The following is a 22,874-nucleotide window of genomic DNA, read 5'->3' on the forward strand; positions in this document are numbered from 1 at the left end:
GAGGCTGCTTAGACAGCACCTTCCAAACCCACGACCATCTAGAAGGACAAGGGCAGCAATGACATAGGAACACCACCGCCTGGAAGTTCCCATCCAAGCCACTCACCATCCTGACTTGCAAATATATCGCTGTTCCTTCACTGTCGCTGGGTCAAAATCCTGGAACTCCCTTCCTAACAGCACTGTGGGTGTACCTACACCACATGGACTGGAGCAGTTCAAGAAGGCAGCTTACCACCACCTTTTCAAGAGCAATTGGGGATGGGCAATAAATGCTGGCCCAGCCAGCGACGCCCACATCCCGTGATTGAATATAAAAAAAAATTGCTGGTTGCCTTATATCATCATTCTCGTTCTCCCTCTTGGTCTACATCCCTCTAACCTTCCTTCAATCATCTCCTTCAGCAACTTCTCATGCCTTGGAGTATGGCCAATCCAACCTTGCATGTCCTTTCTCTGTGATCTTCACTAACGATCTTTCCCCCTCCCGAGAACTTCTTCATTGCTCTCGTGTTCTCTCCATCTTTCTCCAGGACAACATTTGAGTGCTTTCTGGTCTTTGGATGTCCGCTTTTCTCAAGGTCCACATTTCAGCCCTATAATCTGATACTCAAACAGCATAAACATTTGTCAAAACTTTGTCTTTAGTGCTGGGTGTCTAATTGTAAAGGTGTTCCATTCTTTTGCACTGATTTTTGTGAATACAAAGAAAACTCAGAAATAAGCCTTTGAAGGTTGCTCGATGTTTTTTTCCCTCACCTGGGAATAGTGGGTTTGCAGAATAACCTTCCACTGTATCAGTTTAAATCTCTTGATAATGAGCTGAATTAAGCCTGGTTATGGAGGAGTTTGAAGGTTATAAGGATAAGTATGCACAGACAATATTATATAAAGACTTAACGTTAATGAGGTATTGATAAAAACTACTTGGAACTGTCTGAATTACAATGTGAAGTTAAACATCTGCTTTCGCTTCAGCGAAATTAGTCAGAAGTCAATCAATATAATTTTATTGAAGTAATGTAGCACAGGAAGGTGTGCATCTTTTAAATGGTTTGATCAAAGGTTTCCTATTATGACATCTACAAAAGCTGAGTGCTAGTAATTACTGTCCCAACACATGCAATTTGCGCTGGGTTTTCAGTTCATTATTGCTGATGGATTCCGGATTTGTGGGTGTAATGATTTTCAAGAGCCATAGCTAATTCTGTACTCCCTAGCCTGAGAGCTAATTATGGTTCTTGATCTATCAAGAGCATCCTGGATGAAGTCAGCTAACAGCACACAGCATGAGCTGACTGCGGAACCTTCAAGGACTTGTTTTCTCCGTGTGGGGGTTTTAACCCACCGAGCTAATTGGAGGAAGCAATTTTTTAAAATATATATTTGTTCACGGGATGTGGGCTTCGCTGGCTGGGCCAGCATTCATTGCCCATCCCTAGTTGCCCTTGAGAAGGTGGTGTGGTAAACTGCCTTCTTGAACCTCTGCAGTCCTTGTGGTGTAGGTACACCATTATTCACCTTGTCCAATTTTCCTCCATGTGTCCCCTCTTGCCTTTGACTCTTACTAGAGTACAGTAACAGCGCATGTCAGGAATTGAACCTGGGGCTTTTGCTGGTCATTTTTTTTTGCTGGACAAGGGTATAAAATGATATGGAGCCAATGTGGGTTAGAATCAAATTAGCCATGATTATATTGAACCAAGCTTGAGGGGCTGAATGGCCTCCTTCCGTTCCTGTATTGCAGCCACACTACATCCAGTTAATCCACTAAATAATCAAAGAGGCTTTGATAGAAATTATTTTTTACTTAAGGCTAAGAAAGTTCTTGAGTTGGGTGAAGCCTTGCATCTGTTAAGGGTTCTGCAATAACTCTTAAGGCAATCGAAAGTATTTTTCTGGAGCTAAGTCAACAGGTATTTGACGTGGGTAAAGGCAAAATATTGCAGATGCTGGCAATCTGAAACAAAAACAAAAAATGCTGGGAAAACTCAGCAGGTCTGACAGCATCTGTGGAGAGAAAGACAGAGTCTAGGGAGTACAGATGCTGTCAGACCTGCTGAGTTTTTCCAGCACTTTTTGTTTTTGTTATAGATATTTGACGTGGCCTGATGCTACCAATGGTGGAGGACTCCGGACTCCAGTTTGGAGACTATTGCTTGGATTGGATTTCTGTCAGCCCCCAGTTATTGGAGCTGGATTGTGAGGGGAGGGCTGACCAGCCAAAATATGCCTGGCATTTAATTCATGGGGGGGCTACTTGGGTTTATAAGGAGGGGGCATCAAGTATAAAAGCAGAGATCATTGTTGGAACGTTATGAATCACTGGTGAGACCTGAGCTGGAGAATTGTGGATAATCCTGGACCACTTCACTTCAGGAAAGATGTAAAGGCCTTAGAAGGGACACAAAGGAGATCTATCAGGAACTTACCAGGGATGAGGCACTTCAGTTATGAGGAGAGGCTAGAAAAGTTCTCTTCAGAACAGAGATGGTTAAGAAGTGAGCTCTTGAGAGACTTTCAAGATGCTGAGAGATTTTGATAAAAGTAGATCAAGGAAAATTATCCTCACCGGCAAGTCAATAATAATAGATTTAAAATCATTGTCAAAAGGTCTAGGGTGGCGATGAGGAGAAATTTCTCTCACTAAATGAGAAATCAAATCTGAAATGTTAATGTGGTGGGAGCTGATTTCATGAATAATTTTAAAAGGAAGTTGGACAGGTTCTTGAGGATGAAAAAAATTAAAGGGTTGCAGACAAAAAGGGGTGCGTGGTACTAAGCACGGCTGTACTTTCTAAAGAGCCGGTATGGACACGACGGGCCAAAAGGCTGCCTCCTGCGCCGGAAGTTTCTATGATTTCAAAAAGCGGCTGTCAGGAAGCCTGTGGCTCGGTGTGTTACACTGCTGGACTGTGGAAGCGTTGAGAAGCCGACTGAAGGAGTGCAGTGGTAGATTTGAACAAATTTCTGCTCATAAAGCAGACAGAGATGCTCTCACCAGGAACATGAATTTATTCAAATTGACGAATCTGAGTTTTCGATATGGACCCCTGATGTGTGAAGCACTGCTTGTGAACACAATTTAGTAAAAGCAACTCTCTAGTGTATATGGAGAGGTTCCAATAATTCTTTTAGCCTGTTTATGATGTGTTTTCCAGCATGCCATGATGTTGCCAGTATTGACCCACCATATTCGATACCATCAGTGTCTTATGCACTTGGACAAGCTGCTAGGCTACACGTTTAAGGAGCGCTGTCTCCTCCAGGTAAATATTCCTTAACTTGTCTTTTTCAATTGTAACGATGTAATAACCACCCTGTGTTCACATTGCTCAAGTCCATGATTCGCGCACCTTGTTCCTAGTTTTGGTTGGGAAGTTACGGGGCGGGGTGTGTGGAGGGTGTACGTGGCGGGACTGGAGGCTGGTTTCTTGTGGGGGACCCTGTTTTGTTTGGGGGGAGGAGGAGAATGGGGGATTGGGGTGGGTGGGCTATCTTTCGGCATCCGGTTCGAAATTCCTGCTTCAATCAACGACGCAAATTTGACTTCCTCCGCACCGTAACTCCTGATGCACACCAGCTAGGCGCCAGCAACAATTGTGCGTACGCACCCGACCCACACTGCGGCTGCTGGCACATGCGCAGTTTCTCCCGCCAAGGCCATTTTGGTTCTGGGCCAGTTTAACGCTGCAATTTTAACCCCATTAAATGGAACGTCAACTGTCAGGTTTTAAGCGATTTTTTTTTTTCTTCCTTTCTCTTTCTCCTGAGTGGTCCGGAATTCTGCTTGCAGAATGGTTCACCCCACTCTTAACAACATAGCTACATGACCGCATTACCTCTGAAACTCCGAGTTCGGTATTTGGTGATGAGAGGGACAGAACGACCAATTGCTTTCGCCGCTTTCCAAGCACCAACCTGGCACAGAAAGAGTTCATTTGCCCAAACATGGAGCGTGCGGCGCTTTATCAAGGCAGTGAATAAGTTGGAAAATCAATGTGCAGGGAACTTCCACATAGCACAGCTGGCTCAGTTGGTAGATAGTGGGACTCTAGATCCCTGGGTGTGGTTTCAAGCCCCACATTGGGCGATAGATTTATCTCTTTAAAAACAAAATACTCAGTATATGTTTTTATTGATGTTTACCAACTCACTAAAAGGTTATGAAAAGGAATTCTGAAGTGGGATTGGGATCCCTCTTTGCCAGAACCAACTCCGAGATCGCTTTGGATTGGTTCCACAATTTGTACTGAGTTCCTACGTCTTTATTAATTTTTAAATGTAATCCCACTGCACTTTTTTCCTCCCAATTGTGTCACATACGTTTTTTCATTTTCTCTGTAAAGGATTAGGGAACCAGTTCCTTAATCCAGCCAGGTAGGCCGCTGCTGACTATAGTATCATTGACTGCGTCTACACTTGCTTTTCCTGATGTGTATTAATGACTTAGACCTTGGTGTACAGGACACAATTTCAAACGTTTGCAGATGATATGAAACTTGGAAGCATTGTGAACTGTGAGGAGGAGAGTGTAGAACTTCAAAAGGACATAGACAAGCTGGTGGAGTGGGTGGGCAGGTCATAGATGAAGTGATTCATTTTGGTAGGAAGAACATGGAGAGAGAATATAAAACAATTCCAAAGCGGGTGCAGGAGCAGAGGGACCTGGGTGTACATGTGCGTAAATCATTGAAGGTGGCAGGACAGGTTGAGAGAGCAGTTAGTAAGGCATACAGTATCCTAGACTTTAAGGGCATAGAGTACAAGAGCAAGGAGGTTATGTTGAACTTGTACAAGACACTAGTCCAGCCTCAGCTCGAGTAATGCGTCCACAATTTAGGAAAGATGTGATGGGTATTGGAGAAAGTGCAGCAAATGTTCACGAGAATGGTTTCAGGGATGAGGAACTTCAGTTATGAAGATGGATTGGATAAGTTGGGACTATTTTCCTTTGGAGAAGAGACGGCTGAGTGGAGATTTGAAAGAATTATTCAAAATCACGAAGGGCCTGGGCACAGTAGATGAGGAGAAACTGTTCCCACTTTCAAAAGGATCGAGAACGGGAGGGCACAGGTTTAAAGTAATTGGTATAAGTAATTAAAATGAAAGAAGCAAAAATGACATAAAGAAAAAAATTTTCACGCAGCGAATGGTTAAAGTCTGGAATACGCTGCTTGTGAGTGTGGTGCAGGCAGGTTCAAATGAAGCATTCAAAGGGGAATTAGACTGTTATCTGAAAAGGAAGAATGTGCACATTATGGGAAGAAAGTGGGGGAGTGACATTAGGCGAATTGCTCATTTGGAGAGCCAGTGCACACACGATGGGCCGAATGGCCTCCTGTGCTGTAACAATTCTCTGACTCTATGTGCGGGAATTACTCCCCCCTAGTGTTGAGGCATCGTTAAATGCAGCCTTGTTTTAAATCCCATTGCTGATGGTGGGATCTTGCTGTGCAGAGAATGCCCTGATGTGCCTTTCACAGACATTTACTTCTTTGGAAAATCTGAGAAGGCAAATATTTGCAGGGCCACCAGGAAAAGACAGGGGAGTGGCACCAGAAGGTGAGCTGCTCCTTCAGAGGGCCAGCACAGACCAGACCGGCCTAATTGCCTCCTTCTGCGCTGTAACCATTCTATGATGCTGATGCAGCAGCCTTTGCCTCTTAAAAGTTCAGTTCGAACGCGGCATAAGAAGCTACACAGTTTAAAACTATTTGAAAGTTTTCCAATTACTGGAAAAAGTAGGAGGTTGACCTTTTCTTTGTAACTCAATAGAGAATCAAAATGTCCATTGAAAAACTGCAGGGATTTTAACTCGCTGCTTCTCTTTTATTCATCTGCTGACCCTTGTTTCCTCTGTGGCTAGACCGAAGACATTCAGAATCTTTGTTTCAGTGTGACTATGAAGCTATGTATTTTCTCACGCGCCAGTGTGGGTTGTTAATGTTTAAAAAAATCTGGTGATATTGTATCCTTATCAATTACTCCAAAAGGTTTGACCTTTTAAGTCAGGAGCTGGCCTTCCATGCTTGACGATTTGTATTCTGCACTGAAATTTGGTGGGACAGTTGAGATATCCCTTCATGTGCTAGTGTCTTTTCCTCACTCTTAATCCTGAGTATTTTTGTTTTAACGAGATCACTGAAAATGGAGATTGCAAGTAAAAAGAAAACCTGTTCTCAGTTGTCCTTTCGCTGAGTTTTAACTCTTGAGACCCTTGAATGTGGAAAGATTGAGACGCTCATTATGGTAAAGTTATCCTCCCTTTTATGCGTTAGAGCCTTTGAGCAATTTAGATGAATTCAGTTGCTCTTTTCAAAGGGTCAGTTATCCATTTGGACCCTTCCAGTTGCACAAATTGAGGAGTGTCAGCTATGTAACAGTTGGCAGTGCACGTGTCCCTCAACCAGAAGGTTGTAGGTTCAAGACCCACGACAGAGACAAACGTCAAGGCTTGATGCTCCAGTACGAGGGAGCGCTGCACCGCCGGAGCTGCTGCCTTTGGTCATGAGCCGTCAGACCAAGGTCCGAACTCTCAGACGGGCATTAGGAATCCCAGGGCACTGTTCCAAAGCGGAGTTATCTCTGGTGTCCTCACAAGCCCGGGATCATAACTCAGCACAAGTTGACACCTTTAAAAGGGGAAGGGAGTTGATGAAGAGAGCACTTCATTGTTTTAATGAAACGAATAAAATTACTTCTCCCAGATCACTTCTCACCAACAAAATATGCAACGTATCTTTCTGGATGCACTGAACGCAATGTAAATTGGCAGGGGTCAAGTTTCTGCTTCAGGTGCAAATTGTGCCCAGAGCTTTGCTCATTTTCAAAAGTCTCTCTCTCCAGTTCCTGTTCAAACTCATTTGCATGTCGGCAAGTCAAACCTGCCTTCAACCAGTGCAACCAGCAATGTTTTAGCTAGATTTTATAAAAGTTTGTTTCAAAATAAAATGTGTTGATGTATTTGCCAGTAGCAATTTGGTGCAGTTTGATTAAAAGAGTTGAAAAACATCACAATAAATAGATGTTTTTAATCAGGTTGTCTCACCCACCAGCTGCCAGGGACCCGATTTTAAACAACTGGTAATGACTTTTCAAAACGACACACAGCCATTTCCTAGTTAGATTGGGATTAAATAGTCAGTTTATTTGTAAACTGTAAACCAATTATGTTCAAAAGCTTTTAAAACACACCTATTAATATTGTTATGCCTAAAAAAAAATGCTTAATTTTATTAACTCAGGTGATTGTTAGTGGCGACATGAGGATAAACATTTTACCCAACGAGTGGTTAGGATTGGGAATGCACTGCTTGATAGGGTGGTGGGTACAGATTCAGTAATAGTTTTCAAAAGAGAATTAGGTAAATATTTGAGGAAGCAACATGGAGAAAGAGTCAGGGACTGGGGCTTACTAGATTGCTCTTTGAAAGATGGGCTGAATGGCCTCCCCTCCACCACTCCCCTCCTCTGCGGCACTATTGTGTGGCCTGAATTTCACACTTGGCCTGTGTGCCAGGTCGGCGGGCACAGATACAGACACGCAATGCGCTTCCGCCCGCGATCGGACCCCTGAACGCAGTTTCGTGCCGCCTGGCCAATTAGCGGCCAGCCAAAGTGAAACGTGCACTGAGAAAGCCTCAGTGCTGCTGAAGAGGGCGGGCTCCGACAACAGCGAGGCTGCGGGCGGGCGGGCACTTCTAGCGAGCTCCCTGAAGGCAGACAGCTGCTGCGGAGCTGCCTCTGGGAGCTGCGGACCTGGGCAGATTAAATGACCGGGAAGAACGTGCACCAAACTGTGTCCGTGCAGCACATTCAAGCACCCGACAGCAGAACTCAACATACGTCAGTCCCCAGCTGTGTTTTTTTTAAACTATATTTCGCCCCAGACATTTCATCCCGCCCTTGGATGAGCTTTCGTTAAAACCGTGCCAGTTTTGCCTGTGCGACGAGCGTGAAAACGCACGGGCAACGTAAACTCATGGACAACAGGCTTTTTAATGGCCTTATTTGGCCCTTTAATTGTCGGCGGGTGCAATCGGACTCCCGCGCACGCCCGCCGACCTCAATATTGCTCGCCTGCGCGATGATGTCCGGACACACGCCCGACATCGTCTCGCGCAATTTTGTGTGCGTTTGGGTTGGCTGAGCGCCCGCCTGATCAACATAAGATTCCGGCCTGGGATTCCAAACTCTCAGTCATCGATCTGGGGGGGTGGGGGGTGGGGTGGTGGGGGTGGGGGAGGTGGGGGGGGGGCGGGCGCGGTGGGTGGAGAGGGTGTGGCCAGTTTTGTGGGCGGGGCCTGCTTCTCGCACCCATGTTTCCCAAACTAGTGCAGGAAAGGTGAGTGGCTCTGAACGTAATCGGTGAAGTAGTGAAAAGGTTATAATTTGTTTTTAAATGTGGCATATATGTGACCTTGTACAAGTTTGAAGCAGGATTTCACTAATTGTATTGAACGCAACATTGCATTTAACTTTATGTTGAGAGTAATTTTAAATTCATCCTCGGAATGTAGGCAATCGGTTGCTCATCCCTAGTTGCCCTGTCTCGATGCAACTGATTGGCTTGTGAGGCCGGGGCAGAGGTGACTTAAGAGTCAACCTCGCTGGGTTGGGCCTGGGGTCGCTGAACAGATCGTGCAAGGATGGCAGGTTTCCTTTCTTAAAGGGCATCAGTCTACCAGTTGTGTCCTTTTGATGATCTGACAGAGAAGGCGGGAGAATGGGGCTGAGAAACTTATCAGCCAGGATTGAATGGCGGAGCAGACTCGATGGGCCGAATGGCCTAATTTCTGCTCCTACGACTTATGGTCTTATTCAGAGGGGCTGAATTTTTCACTGAGCCAGTGGGCGTGCGCCCTACCTGCTCGAGCGCAAAATGACGCCTGATGGTGTCGGGCGATCGTCCCGACCTCATCGTGCACTCGCAAGATATTTCGGTCGGCGGGCGCCCGCGGGAGTCGGTAGCGGGCCCGCCGACCATTAACAAGGCCGACTACGGCCATTAAAGTATTGATTGAATTCGATCTTTCGCTGCCCGTCCAACCTCACGGCCGCCAGGCAGGTGAATCGGCCAGGCCGTCTTTGGAATTTTTGCGAAACCTCATCCTGTTTTCAACGGGAATTAAAAATAAAAATACAAAATGTTGGAATGTCGTTTGTAACGTGTCCCTGCTCATGTGACATGTTTTAAATGGTTGTAAGTTTTTTTTTAATCGCTGATTTTTTAAGAAGATCTGCAACTCCCTGCGGCAGCTCTGTGCCTCCAGGGAGCTTTTGTTTGCGCGCACTTGCGCAAACCTCCGCGCTTGCCCTCCTCCTGCCCCCGGCAGCGCTCAGCGTGGTAGCACACGTTTCACGCTGGCTGTTAATCGGCCGGCCAGCGCCAGATTGATGTCGGGGCCCGATCCCAGGCCTACCTCCTGCTCCGGCCCGGCGAGGTAAAAATCCTGCCCATAGTGATTTTATTTTCCACTGATATCTGCTTTTTAAATTCCAGACCTTTCTTTTTTTTAAAAAGTGTACAAATTCTCTAAAATACTATGGTGGGATTTGAACTCCCATTCTCTGGATTATTAGCCCAGTCCTGGATTGCCTATCACGGCGATAATTGAAACAAGTGTTGTTCTGTATAACTCGGGACGTGCTAAACTTAGAAGCAAGTAGTAGTTCGCACAAGTAATCTTGGGAAAATCAGCGGTAGAGTTATGAATTGCTGGTAAGAGATAGTATTTTATCCTGGGCTTTCTGTTGGATCTTGTTTATGAGTGGTTAATTCTCTCTGTCCTTGCTTATCTCTGACTTGCCTTTAGCTTGCAATGACCCACCCAAGCCACCATCTAAATTTCGGAATGAACCCAGATCACGCGAGAAACTCTCTGTCAAACTGTGGCATCCGTCAACCCAAATACGGAGACAGGAAGGTTCATCACATGTACATGAGGAAGAAAGGTAAATGGGACTCTGGGCCGCGACAGGAGTTGGGTTTTATAACATGTCGGAGAGGCTTATGAGCCATCATACAATCTGGGTTTTCATCTCTCCCAGGAGACCATGTGGTTTCAGGTGGAGTGGAGGGTGTATGTTTTGCACGGGACAAGTTGGATGGTCCGAAGACCCTCTGGACCATCCAGTCAGTCCCACACAAAATATACACTCTCCACTGCACCTGGAACCAAGTGATCTCCCGGGAGAGGTGACAAAACTGATAAAAAGCCTAGCCCAATTTGGGGGAAAAATGTTAGGGAAACTCATCTCCAAGCCAGGCAGTGTGATTTTAAACTAGCCCAGGGGGGGTCATTCTGCCCCAGGTGTATCTACGTTTTTGTAAGAGGCGATGTCTGCCTCACAGCCAGTAACAAGACCAATCTCTTGAAAGAACTCAGTGAGTTAGCATCCATCATGTGAGATTTGGTGAGTCCTTTTTTTTTTGCTCCATCATTCAGAACCACCACGGCTGACCTTCTGTCTCAGCCCCACTTTCCCGCCCGGTCCCCATATCGCTGTTTCCCTGAGAGACCGAGAACCCCTCTGTCACAGCCTTCAATGAATTTATGACTGAACGTCCACGACCCTCTGGGGTTAGAGAATTCCAAAGATTCACAACCCTCAGAGCGAAGTCATTTCTCCTCATCTCAGTCCGAAATGATCGGCCCCTTACCCTGGCCCTGCTTGTTGTGGTGAAGCGCACAATTCTGTGAGGTTAAGCTTTCAAAGTGCAAGCTCGACAGGACAAGCAAGCCAAAACATTCACGTGGTTTATGAATTTCAGAGACAGGATCACACATTTCAGACCACCGTGTGCTCCAGCATCTTAGCATTTATATATTGCTAGGGAATCTGTAGGTATGGCCCACAATACTCAGTAGTTACTGCGTCTTCTGTCCAGTATTTCGGAGCTTATCTTTTGTCAGTGAATCACTGTGCATTTTCTGTTTCCGTGTTCCTCTTTAACAGGCATAAACACCTTAATAAACATTATGTCACGCCTTGGTCAAGACGACCCAGCTCCCTCGAGGTATGTGTTTGATTTTCTTTTTAGAGAAAGTGCAACTGACCTTTCCTTCCACCCCTATTTAATTATTGGGGGAAAAAGTGCTACATTGAAGGCTCACAGTTCCTGGAGGCATAATGTGCCACACATGGCTCAGTGGGTGTCCCTCCCTACTCTGAGTCGGAAGGTTCAAGTGACTCCCGGTGTAGTATTCTGCATTACGGGATGTGCCATCTTTTTGTATGAGTTAAACCGAGGTCTCGTGGGTGGATGTAAAAGATGTCATGGCACAATTTTGAAGAAAAGCCAGGCCCATATTTAACCCTCGACCAGTGCCACAAAAAACAGGATTGTCTGCTCATTATCTCATTGCTGTTGTGGAAGCTTGCTGTGCACAAATTGGTTGCCCCAATCAGAAATAAGGGAAGTTAGAGCCCAATAAAAAAAAGGTTAAACAATATACAGTTAAGAGTATAAAAATCTATACCTGTAATGCCCTGTCAGTCTTTCCACCCCACCCCCATAGAGCTGTACCTTGAGTGTCCTGCCATCCATTCTTAATTAGCACATTTTCTTAGATAATATCACCACCTTTAACACCTCTTTGTTCCTTTTGTCTGTGACATCTTTTGATTATCTGCTCCTATCACTGCTTGCTTGTCCCTACAACCACCCCCCACCCCAACTTCTCTCCCCCATCCCCCCCTCCCTTTAAACCAGCTTATATTTCACCCCTCTCCTAACTTTACTCAGTTCTGCTGAAGGGTCATGAGGACTCGAAATGTCAATTCTTTTCTTCTCCGCCGATGCTGCCAGACCTGCTGAGTTTTTCCAGGTAATTCTGTTTTTGTTTTGGATTTCCAGCATCCACAGTAGTTTTTTGTTTTTATAAAAATGCATGTCTTTCTTTTAATAGTTTACTTCAGTTCTTGTGTGTAGGCATTTCCCAGTAATTGGAAAGCATTAAATGTTTGTTTAAGCTGCCACCTTTGTTGTGTAGAGTACTCTTGAACTTGTGCATAAGCGAGCGGGATTTTTGCAGTTGTCGGTATGATAGTTTGCAGTCTGCTACTCGAGATTAAACCAGTTACTGATCAGTTACTTCGCAATGCGAAACAATCAAATCTGCTGTATTTCAAAAAAAATTTTCCAATTGCAAACCAATTTCAGCTCCTCTTCCATGTGCAGACTGGCACCTCTCTCGTCTGAACTGTTTTGTTCTTGCACCACATCTGCTCATAAGGGATAGCATTTACAAAAGCTTTTAGGCAGATGGGACTGATGCAGAACCGAACCCTTTAAATAAAGCGCTGGCATTTCCGCACCATCTGCCTTTGTTCAAAATTGGAGAGCTCTGCATATTCTTAATAGACGTGTGATTTTCTGCCTTTTGCTTTGCTTCTTAACGCATGGCTTTCTGCCCATTAAAAATGAACAGTGAAACTTGAGCTAGAGGAAGCACAGAAGCTGAAAATGGCATCCGCACTGTACAGTATTCCATGGGTTTTTGTGATCGGTGGAAATGGAGAACTGCGTGGAATTGGCATTATGCAACATGAGCTGGTCCTGAAAGCCAGTTCTGTGCAAAGTTGTACACATGGGAGTCCGGTCCACTGAGACGCCGTAATTAAAGCAACTTATGGATGTGTTTTCAATTGGGAATCTCCCATCCTAGACACGATACAGTCACAATAACCCTTTCTAGAACGTAGAAGACTCGATTCACGGACGCCACTTGCATTGAGTTGCTGTGGACAGGACTTGGCGACGCAGAACATGGGTCATTTGGACATTGTCAGGTCCGTGTAGGCATAGGACATCACATAGCTCATTGCCATTTAAAACCTTTTATTTAAATAGCTGGGAAGGCGAACCTTCAATCAGAATGACGTTGCTTCCATCATTTTTAGATATGGCAGTCCCGGAGAAGTTAGTGCTGGTAATAGGTTTTGAGGTTTTGTCTAGTTTAGGAAAGACACTGTACTGAAAATAAGATAAAGAACAAGTTGTTGACGTGACAACACAGTCCCCTACTTTATAAAACTCATAAATAGTATGTAAATGATTGAGAATTTGATGAACTCAACCTGACAACATATGATTTATGGACTTTAATACCAAATGCATTGCGCAGTAGACCTTGCATTGTTATTCTGTAAATTAAGGAGACTTGCATCTTGCAACATATTGTATACTGTAATGTTCACCATTGTGCAATCCTTTTATTATTTTATACTTGTTTTTATTTTAATAATTTTCTGTAATTATGTTCTGAATTATGATTGCTTGTTTTATTCGTGTCATCATCGCAATTTAGCACGTGCCACCATGAAAATTCTTCAACAACCCAATTGTCCATCTATTCATATTTAATAGTTACCAGATTGATGATCCAGTTGACAAATCCAATCTTTCAACTTCTGCTATTTAGATGTTGTAATTTTTACATAAAGAATATTAAAAAAAACCTGAAAATGGTAAAGGTGAGGCAGGCTTGTGGGCTGGGGGGGAAGACTTGAAATAAAACCAGAAAATACACTTATTGTTCTGTCATCTGCAAGCAGGCGGTCTCTTCCCCTCTTGTCCTCATACAGATCATTGAGAAAGCTGATGAGGAACAATGAGTCCAACATTAACCTGTGCAGGACTTGGCTAGTGACTGGTCCCCAGGCAACACCAGAAGCATTAATAACCTGTAAGTCCCTTCGCCAACCCATAACCTGCCTGCAAATCCCTCAGGGCTCAGCTTTACTCCACAACCTCTTGTGTTGCACCGTCAGTACCATTTTGAAAATTGAGATACACATTGTCAATCGGCAATCAACTTTGTAACTTCCTTTCTGCCAGGTTTAGCGTCTTTTCCATAAGCCATGTGAAGTATCTCAAATCCCCCTTTCTCCCTGTTAATATGGTTGTAAAGTCTCTTTCTAATAATCCCTTCTAGCTACAGGTTTGCAGCAGAAAGTCAAATTAATGGGTGTGTAAATCTCTGGTTCGGACTGCTTTCCTTTTCACATATATAGGCCACAAGCCCATCTGCAGGGGGTGGGGGGAAGGCCTTCAGACAACGCACCCTACTGTTCATTTTTTTTTAATGATTGGTTCATGGGATGTGGGTGTCTCTGGCAAGACCAGCATTTGTTTCCTTCCCCTTGAGAACAGTTAAGAATCAACCACATTGCTGTGGGTCTGGAGTCACATGTAGGCCAGATTGGGTAAGGATTGGAGGTTTCCTTCCCTAAGGGCATTAGTGAACCAGATGGTTTTATAACAATCGGTGATAGTTTCATGGTCACCCATTACTGAGCCTAGCTTTCAATTCCAGGTTTTTAAAAATTAATTGAATTTAAATTCTACCAGAGTATTCGCCTGGGCCTCTGGATTACTCACCCAGTGATATTACAATGATGCCATTGTCTCCCCAGAAAAAAGGCACACATCATCTGCCACATCATAACACAAATGTGTTTGTTTCTAATTTTTTTAAATCAAGTATTGGGCGCTGGCCTAGCCTTCGCCTTACTAATCCATCTCCACTTATTGGGAAAGGAGAATGGGCAATGGTGGATTGGCCGGCTGCTAAACGCTCTGAGCAATCGCCTTTCTGTTGATTTTGGTGGAATGGACAGTGGGACAGGCTGCATAATGGGGCCACTCATTCCTTCAGTTTATCTGTAATATGCAATTGAGATCAGGATTGGTGTTTACTTTTTTAAAAAATAAATAACATGCTACACATGTGAATCTCACTCGTTAATTGCAGATTATGTTAAGATTTAAATTAATAGTTACACTTTTTTTTGTTTCTTTGTGAAGGATTAACCATAACGAACGACTGGAGTTTTTGGGAGATGCAGTGGTTGAGTTTTTAACAAGGTAGGAATTTGACATTCATCCATTTAGTTTTAATTTGTAGCGATGATTTTCATTACAGTGTGTATTCTTAATGTAAAACAAAAACAAAATACTGGGATAAACTCAGCAGCTCCTGCAGCATTTCTGGAGAGAGAGAAACAGCATTAACATTTCGAGTAGAATTTCACTCTTCTTCAGAACCCAAGCAAGGCGGCAACGTGAGGGGTTTTACGCTGTTGAAATGGGGGGAGGGGGAGGAAGAACAAAAGGGAAGGTCTGGGAAATGGTAGAGAGTGGGAGCGATTACAAGGATGTCATGGAGCAAATGGCAAAGGGAATGGTAATGGTTGTAATAAAGAAACAAAACATTTGTCTAGAGCGAGTGCTAATGGCAGAACAATAAAGAGCGGAAAGCAAAAACTTGAAAAACAAGATTCAGACCAGCACGTGGCCAAAAAAACCAGAATCAGACGGAGCTCAATGCCTGAAATTGTTGAACTCAATGTTGAGTTCAGAAGTGCCCAATCGGAAGCTGAGGTTCTGTTGCTCTAGCTTGCCTTGAGCTTCACTGGAGCAGACCGATGACAGAAATGTGAGCGTTGGAGCAAGGTGCTGGATTAAAATACCAAGCTGGGGTTCATAGTTGCGGACTGAGCGGAGGCGTTCCGCGAAGCCATCACCCAATCTGGCTTTGGTCTCCCCAATGTAGAGGAGACCACATTGGGAGCAGCAAGTACAGTATACTGAATTGAAAGAGGATTAAGTAAATCACTGCTTGAGCTGGAAGGAGTGGTTGGGTCTTGGGCAGTGAGTGGAGGTAAAAGGGCAGGTATTACATGTCCTGCAACTGGAAGGGGAGATGCTGTGGGAAGGGGTAACGTGTTGGGGGTGATTGAGGACCAGGGTGTCACGGAGGGAATGGTCCCTTCAGAATGCTGACAGGGGAGGGGAAGGGAAGGGAAGATGTGTTGGAGGTGACGGAAATGGCAGAAGATGATCCTTTGAATGTGGATGATGGTGGGGTAGTTCGTGAGTACAGCGGGAACCCTATTGCGGCTCCAGGAGGGAGGGGAAGGGGCGAGAGCATAAGTGCGGGAAGTAGGTGGTCACTGTCAGTCATAGTGGAGGGGTTGAGAAGAAAGGAATGCATGTCAGCTGCACTGTTGTGGTAGATTACATCATCAGAACAGATGTGTTGGAGACAGAGAAACTGGGAGAATCGAATGGCGTCCTTACAGGAGGCAGAGTGTGAGGAAACATAGTCGAAATAACTGTGGGGGTCGGTGCGCTTATAAAGAATACCAGTAGATGGCCTGCCTCCAGAAATGGAAACAGACAAGCTGAGGAAGGGAATGAAAGTACTGGAGATGGACCTTGTGAAGGTGAGAGAAGGATGTATATTGGAAGCAAAGTTGAAGAAGTTTCCAGTTCCGGATATGCGGGTTCCCATAGCAACACCTTTTATTTGAAGGAAGTGAGACAAGTTGAAGGAGAAACTGTTCAGTGAGAGACCAAGTTCAGCCAGGCAGAGGAGGGTGGTGATGGATGGGGATTGTTCAGGCCTCTGTTCAAGGAAGAAGCGGCGAGCCCTTCAACCATCCTGGTGGGGGATGGAGGTGTAGAGAGATTGGATATCCAAAGTATTATGACACAGCTGACGGTAAAGGCTGAGTTGCTCAAATCCCAGAGGGAAACTTGAAACAACTGTCATAACCCATTTTTGCAATTTGTATGTTTCAAGATGCAGGCTTTGAATTCAGCAGTAGTAAGACCACCGAGTCTCAAGAGGTTTTTTATAAAACTAAAACATTTATTACTTCAAGAAAAATTGTAAGCACACACATACGTCTACAACATTACTACTATAATAACTACAAAAATCCCCATATTAATCTGACTCTCAGTTACACCCCCGTTAAGGCAACAGTAAAACTTATAGATTTAAAAAGACCCCAGGCAAAGCACATTTGACTTTACAAATTCAAAATGAGGTTCCTTGCAGACACAGTTACAGATGTACAGGCTGATTAGACCTTAAATGCCCCTGCTTTGCACACACAAACTTATTTCTGTTTATACTTGGCTTTTCCTTTCAAAGTAAATTTCACATTGTATTACTAGGTTTTTAAATGTTACATCTTCTAACACTAATATCCTTTCGTTCCACCAATTTTATTAGTAAGCTGAAAAAAAATAAACACATTGCTTGGCATCTTCTAGCTAGGTGCAAGACTTCACCCATCCTTTTGAATGGTTTAATTCAACAAATGCAAATGTACACTTTACCTTCTAACTTCCTTACTGTTTCCCCAATTAACATCTCAAAACTACTACACATCAAAGCACCCAGGCTAGCTGGCTTTAATCCAATTAAGACACACACACATACACACACACAGACACAGACATCACTAAACTCTATTAAAAAAAAAATCACTTCCAATAATATTATTGACATTAATCTCTTCATGACAATAGTGAAGAGGAGGTGGTTAGGGCCAGGGAACTGGAAATTCTTGAAATGATGTAGATTGTCAGAAGAGTCATAGATGTAGGTGGGAAGAGACTGGGCAAAGGGAGAAAAAACAGAGTCAAGATAGGAAGAAAACAAGTTCAGTGGGACAAGAACAGGCTTAAATGATGAGTCTGCCAAGAGAGTTCTGCTTATTGATTTTTGGGAAGGAGGTAGAAGTCGTCTGTTTGGAGTTGGGGGAGACTATAAGCTGGTGGGAAGCTGTGGAGGGAAGATCTCCACAGCAGATGAGGTCAGTGTCAGTCCTGGAAACAATGGCTTGATGCTTGGTTAGCGGGGCCATGGTCCAGGGGAGGTGGGAAGAAGCGTCTGAGAGTTGGCACTCAGCCTCTGCAAGGTAGCGGTCAGTACGCTAGAAAACAACAGCCCACCCTTGTCAGCAGGTTTGAGAACAGAGGACAGCAAGTTCAGAGGGAGACAGGTGTGCTTTAAGAATGTTTGAAGCACAGCATGTCAGAAACTTGGCTAAAATGTCGTGGAATGATAGACTAAAGGCTGCCATACCCATGATCCTGCCCTCAGCATAGCTGCTCTCAGTCACATTGTTAACGGGAGGTGTGAAGTGGAAAATGGACACCTTCAATGGAAGATGTTGTCAGTCCAAAGACCTTCCTGGATGAGCAGGGAGTTCCAAAAGCACGTGTGACCCCTAAGCCAGGGTCAGTTTGGGATGTGGAGAAACGAGGGGAAGAAGGTGCAAAATTTTTAAATTGTTCACGTTTGAGCTTTGTAACATACGTTTTCTATTTAACCTACACTGAGGTGTTGTCGGACCAGGAGCCAATTTCAAAATTCTCCTCTGTGTTTTCAAATCCCTCCATGGTCTCTGTAATCTCCTACAGCCCGACAACCCTCCAAAATATCTGCGTTCCTAATTCTGGATTCTGGCACGTGCCCGACCTTAATCGCTCCACTAGCGGCAGCCGTGCCTTAAGCATCTTGGGCTCTAAGCATCGGAATTCCCGCTTTAAACCTCTCCGCCTCTCTCTCTCCTCCTTCCAGACACTCTTCGAAACCTTGACTTTCAGACTTTGACCGAGCTGTTGATCATCTAATCTAATATCTCCTTATGTGGTTCAGTGTCAAATTTTGCTGAATATCATTCTTGTGAAGTGCTTTTGAGATGCCTGACTGCCCGAAGGGTGCTATCTCAATGCGAGTTGTACATTTTCTGTTTTAATGAGAAATATTCAAAATGATGTGATAATAGTTATGTAAAGATGACGTCTTGTCCTGTAGGAAATGCTTGAGCGTGCATAAAAAAATTTCAGTTATCAGTGCAGTAATTTGGGAGAATGATAACTTTATCAGATTGTGTACAATAGATTCTAAGCATAAATGGTAACGTCATCACCTGATGAAGGCAGCATTACAAAGAATGATTGATGTGTTAATTGTCGCCTCAGTGTCACCCTGTTGAATTTGCTTCTTTCTGCTTTCAGCGTGCACTTGTACTTTCTGTTCCCAAATCTGGAGGAAGGTGGGCTAGCGACCTACCGCACAGCAATAGTGCAGAACCAGCACCTTGCTATGCTCGCCAAGGTCAGTATTATGAGTTACACAAGGTCCATTGTATTGGTGCACAGTTCTCTCTCCCTGGGACTCTTGGACTTGTTGGCTAGTGTTGTAAATCATAATACAAATGTCAAACCCTCAGTTCATTTAAAGCAGTTTTCCAAGCCAGATGTTCCATTTCAGTCATTCAGGAAGATCATGGCTGATCTTTCATCTCAACTCTACTTTCCCGCCCAATCTCCATAACCCTTGATTCCCTTAATGGCCAAAGTCTTTAACAATCTCAGTTTTGAATACACTCCGCGATTGAGCATCCACAGTTCTCTAGGTTAGAGAATTCCAAATATTCCCAACCCTTTGAATGAAGAAATTGCCCCTCATCTCAGTCCTACATGGCAAACCCCTAATTCTGAGACTATGCCCCTGTGTTCTAGACTCTCCAGCCAGGGGGAATGTTCTCTCAGCATCTACTGTGTCAAACCCTCTAAGAATTTCATATATTTCAGTGAGATCGCCTCTCATTCTTCTAAACTCTAAAAACTATTGGTCCATTCTTCTCAATCTCTCCTCATAGGGAAATCCTCTTATCCTAGGAATCAATCTAGTGAACCTCTGTTGAACCACCTCAAAGGCAAGTAGATCATCTCCTTAGTTAAGGAGACCAGATCTGTTCACTGTACTCCAGTCAGTTGCTCTGTAAGGACATTTTTCCTTTTGCTAAAACCCATGGAGGCTCAGTGGGTAGCATCCTCACCTCCGGCTTGTGGGTTCAAATCCCACTCTAGAGATTTGAGCACAAAAATCTATGTTGACACCCCAATGAAGCACTGGAGGAGTGCAGCACTGTCTGAGGTGCGGCCTTTTGGATGAGACGTTAAACTGAGGTCCCGCCTGCCCCCTCAGGCGGATGCAAAAGATCCAATGGCACGATTTGGAAGAAGAGCAGGAGAGATCTTCCTGGCGTTTTGGCCAATATTTATCCTTCATTTAACACCGACGGAAAAATCTACTTACTAACTTATTGCTGTTTGTGGGAGCTTGCTGTGGTGCAAATTGGTTGTGATGTTTCCTACATTGCAACAGTAACTAAACTTCAAAACTACTTAGTTGGCTGCAAAGCACTTTGGGATGTCCTGAGGTTGTGAAAGGCGCTATAGAAATGCAAGTTTTTTTTACTTTCTTGGGTTGGATTTGATCTCTCAAAGCCTTGGATTGGCCATAAACACTGTTCCACCCATTAATGGAGCTCCTTTCTGAGCAAATATGTATCAATTTTGATTTTTATTTCTTCCCACAGAAGTTGGAATTGGACCGTTTCATGCTGTACGCCCATGGACCTGACCTCTGTAGGGAATCTGACCTACGTCACGCTATGGCTAATTGCTTTGAAGCCCTGATAGGTAATTAAATACGGGTTGTACCGGTGAAAGTTATGGCTTCGGAGGAGCGCTGTATAGAGTGGGCAGCGCGATGGATGAGGGAATTTACAGGCGTCGCTTCTAGGATTTCTGTGCAATTGGCATTTTTGTCAGAAACCAAAAAACTCGGAGATCTGCGGGCTTATTTGTTTCAGATGCTCACTACAAGCCTTTGCTTAGTTTTGTACGACTGTTTCAAATGCTGTAGAGGGCAAAACGGGCAAACGAGTGAGTGCTCGAGACAGCTGGTGTTAAGAGGAACTTGTTTGAGGCAGTGATGTCGAGCTCCTGTGTTTTGGGCAGGTGATGGGAACGGGAGGGGAATGTTTGGAATAAGAGGTAATGCAAGGCCGAACACCTGGAAAACGTGCGCAAGGAAGATCCAAGATGGCTGGGATGGATAATATCAGAATGTGGACTGGCCTCTTTATGGGATGGGCAGTGAGTGCAGTTGAGAATAGAAATCAGTGGAGAAAGATTGTTCATAGTGCAGCTAACCCTCAGAATGAGGACGGAGGGAAGACAGACAGAGGTGAAGTTTACCAGATTTGCACTCCCAATAATGAGCCATGCACCAACCAAGAACTAGTCAGGAAATATAATATTATATTTTGGCAATGTGGAAAATTGTTCAGGTATGTCCTGTACACATAAAACAAGACAAATCCAACCCAGCCAATACCACCCCATTAGTCGACTCTTGATCATCAGCAAAGCGATGGAAAGTGTCCTAGACAGTGCTATCAAGCGGCACTTACATAGCAATAACCTGCTTACTGATGCTCAGTTTGGCTCCCACCAGGGCCACTCAGCTCCTGACCTCATTATAGCCTTGATTCAAACATGGACAAAGGAGCTGAACTCCCAAGGTGAGGTGAGAGTGACTGCCCTTGACATCCAGGCAGCATTTGACCGAGTGTGGCATTAAGGAGCCCTAGCAAAATTGAAGTCAGTGGGAATCGGGAGAAAAACTCTCCACAGGTTGGAGTCATACCTAGCATAGTCCTCTCATCTCAGTCCTGGGACATCGCTGCAGGAGTTCCTCAGGTTAGTGTCCTAGGCCCAACCATCTTCAGCTGCTTCATCAATGACCTGCCCTCCATCATAAGGTCAGAAGTGGGGATTTACACTGATGATTGCACAATGTTCAGCACAATTCGTGTCTCCTCAGATACTGAAGCAGTCTATGTTCATATTCAGCAAGACCTGGACAATATCCAGGCTTGGGCTGACAAGTGACAAGTAACATTCATGCCACACAAGTGCCAGGCAATTACCATCTCCAACAAGAGAAAATCTAACCATCTCCTGCTTGACATTCAATTGCATTACCATTGCTGAATATCCACTATCAACATCCTGGGTTGTTACCATTGATCAGAAACTGAGCTGGACCAGCCATATAAATACTGTGGTTACAAGAGCAGGTCAGAGGCTAGGAATCCTGCGACGAGTAACCCATGGCCTGACTCCCCAAAGCCTGTCCACCATCTACAAGGCACAGGTCAGCAGAATGATGGAACACTTTCCTGGATGAGTGCAGCTCCAACAACACTCAAGAAGCTCAACACCATCCAGAACAAAGCAGCCCACTTGATAGGCACCCCATCCACAACATTCACTCCTTCCATCACTGACTCACAGTGGCAGCATTGTGTACCATCTACGAGATGCATTGCAGCAGCTTACCAAGGCACCTTTGACTGCACCCTTCAAATCTGTGATCTCTGCCACCTAGAAGGACAAAGCCAGCAGACACATGGGAACACCACCACCTGGAAGTTCCCCGCCAAGCCACACACCATCCTGACTTGGAACTGTATCGCCGTACCTTCACTGTCGCTGGGTCAAAATCCTGGAATTCCCTTCCTAACAGCACCGTGGTTGTCCTTACACCACATGGACTGCAGCAGTTCAAGAAGGCAGCTCACCATCACCTCCTTGAAGGTAATCAGGGCAGGCAATAAAACACTGGCCTATCACAGAATCACACAGTGCAGGAGAGGCCCTTTGGCCCATCGAGTCTGCACCGACACGTGAGAAACACCTGACCTACCTACCTAACCCCATTTACCAGCACTTGGCCCATAGCCTTGTATGTTATGACATGCCAAGTGGTCATCCAGGTACTTTTTAAAGGATGTGAGGCAACCCGCCTCCACCACCCTCCCAGGCAGTGCATTCCAGACCGTCCACCCTCTGGGTAAAAAAGTTTTTCCTCACATCCCCCCTAAACCTCCTGCCCCTCACCTTGAACTTATGTCCCCTTGTGACTGACCCTTCAACTAAGGGGAACAGCTGCTCCCTATCCACCCTGTCCATGCCCCTCATAATCTTGTACACCTCAATCAGGACGCCCCTCAGACTTCTCTACTCCAACGAAAACAACCCAAGTCTATCTAACCTCTCTTCATAACTTAAATGTTTCATCCCAGGCAACATCCTGGTGAATCTCCTCTGCACCCCCTCCAGTGCAATCACATCCTTCCTATAATGTGGCGACCAGAACTGCACGCAGTACTCCAGCTGTGGTCTCACCAAGGTTCTATACAAC

At 44.8% G+C, this 22,874-nt stretch overlaps 1 protein-coding gene across 1 annotated transcript in view; it reads left to right on the plus strand.

The window, feature by feature from the left end:
• The window catches only part of drosha (drosha ribonuclease III), a 155,364-nt gene that overhangs the window by 62,927 nt on the left and 69,563 nt on the right, over window positions 1-22,874 (plus strand). Inside the window, exons 17-22 of the mRNA XM_078539651.1 lie at window positions 3,162-3,269; window positions 9,819-9,957; window positions 10,963-11,023; window positions 14,816-14,875; window positions 18,830-18,929; window positions 20,200-20,302. Of these exons, the coding sequence (XP_078395777.1) occupies window positions 3,162-3,269; window positions 9,819-9,957; window positions 10,963-11,023; window positions 14,816-14,875; window positions 18,830-18,929; window positions 20,200-20,302 (571 nt within the window). The remainder of the gene's footprint in view (window positions 1-3,161; window positions 3,270-9,818; window positions 9,958-10,962; window positions 11,024-14,815; window positions 14,876-18,829; window positions 18,930-20,199; window positions 20,303-22,874) is intronic.

Source organism: Cetorhinus maximus, chromosome 3, assembly GCF_964194155.1.
Source record: "Cetorhinus maximus chromosome 3, sCetMax3.hap1.1, whole genome shotgun sequence".
NCBI classification, from domain to species: Eukaryota; Metazoa; Chordata; class Chondrichthyes; order Lamniformes; family Cetorhinidae; genus Cetorhinus; species Cetorhinus maximus.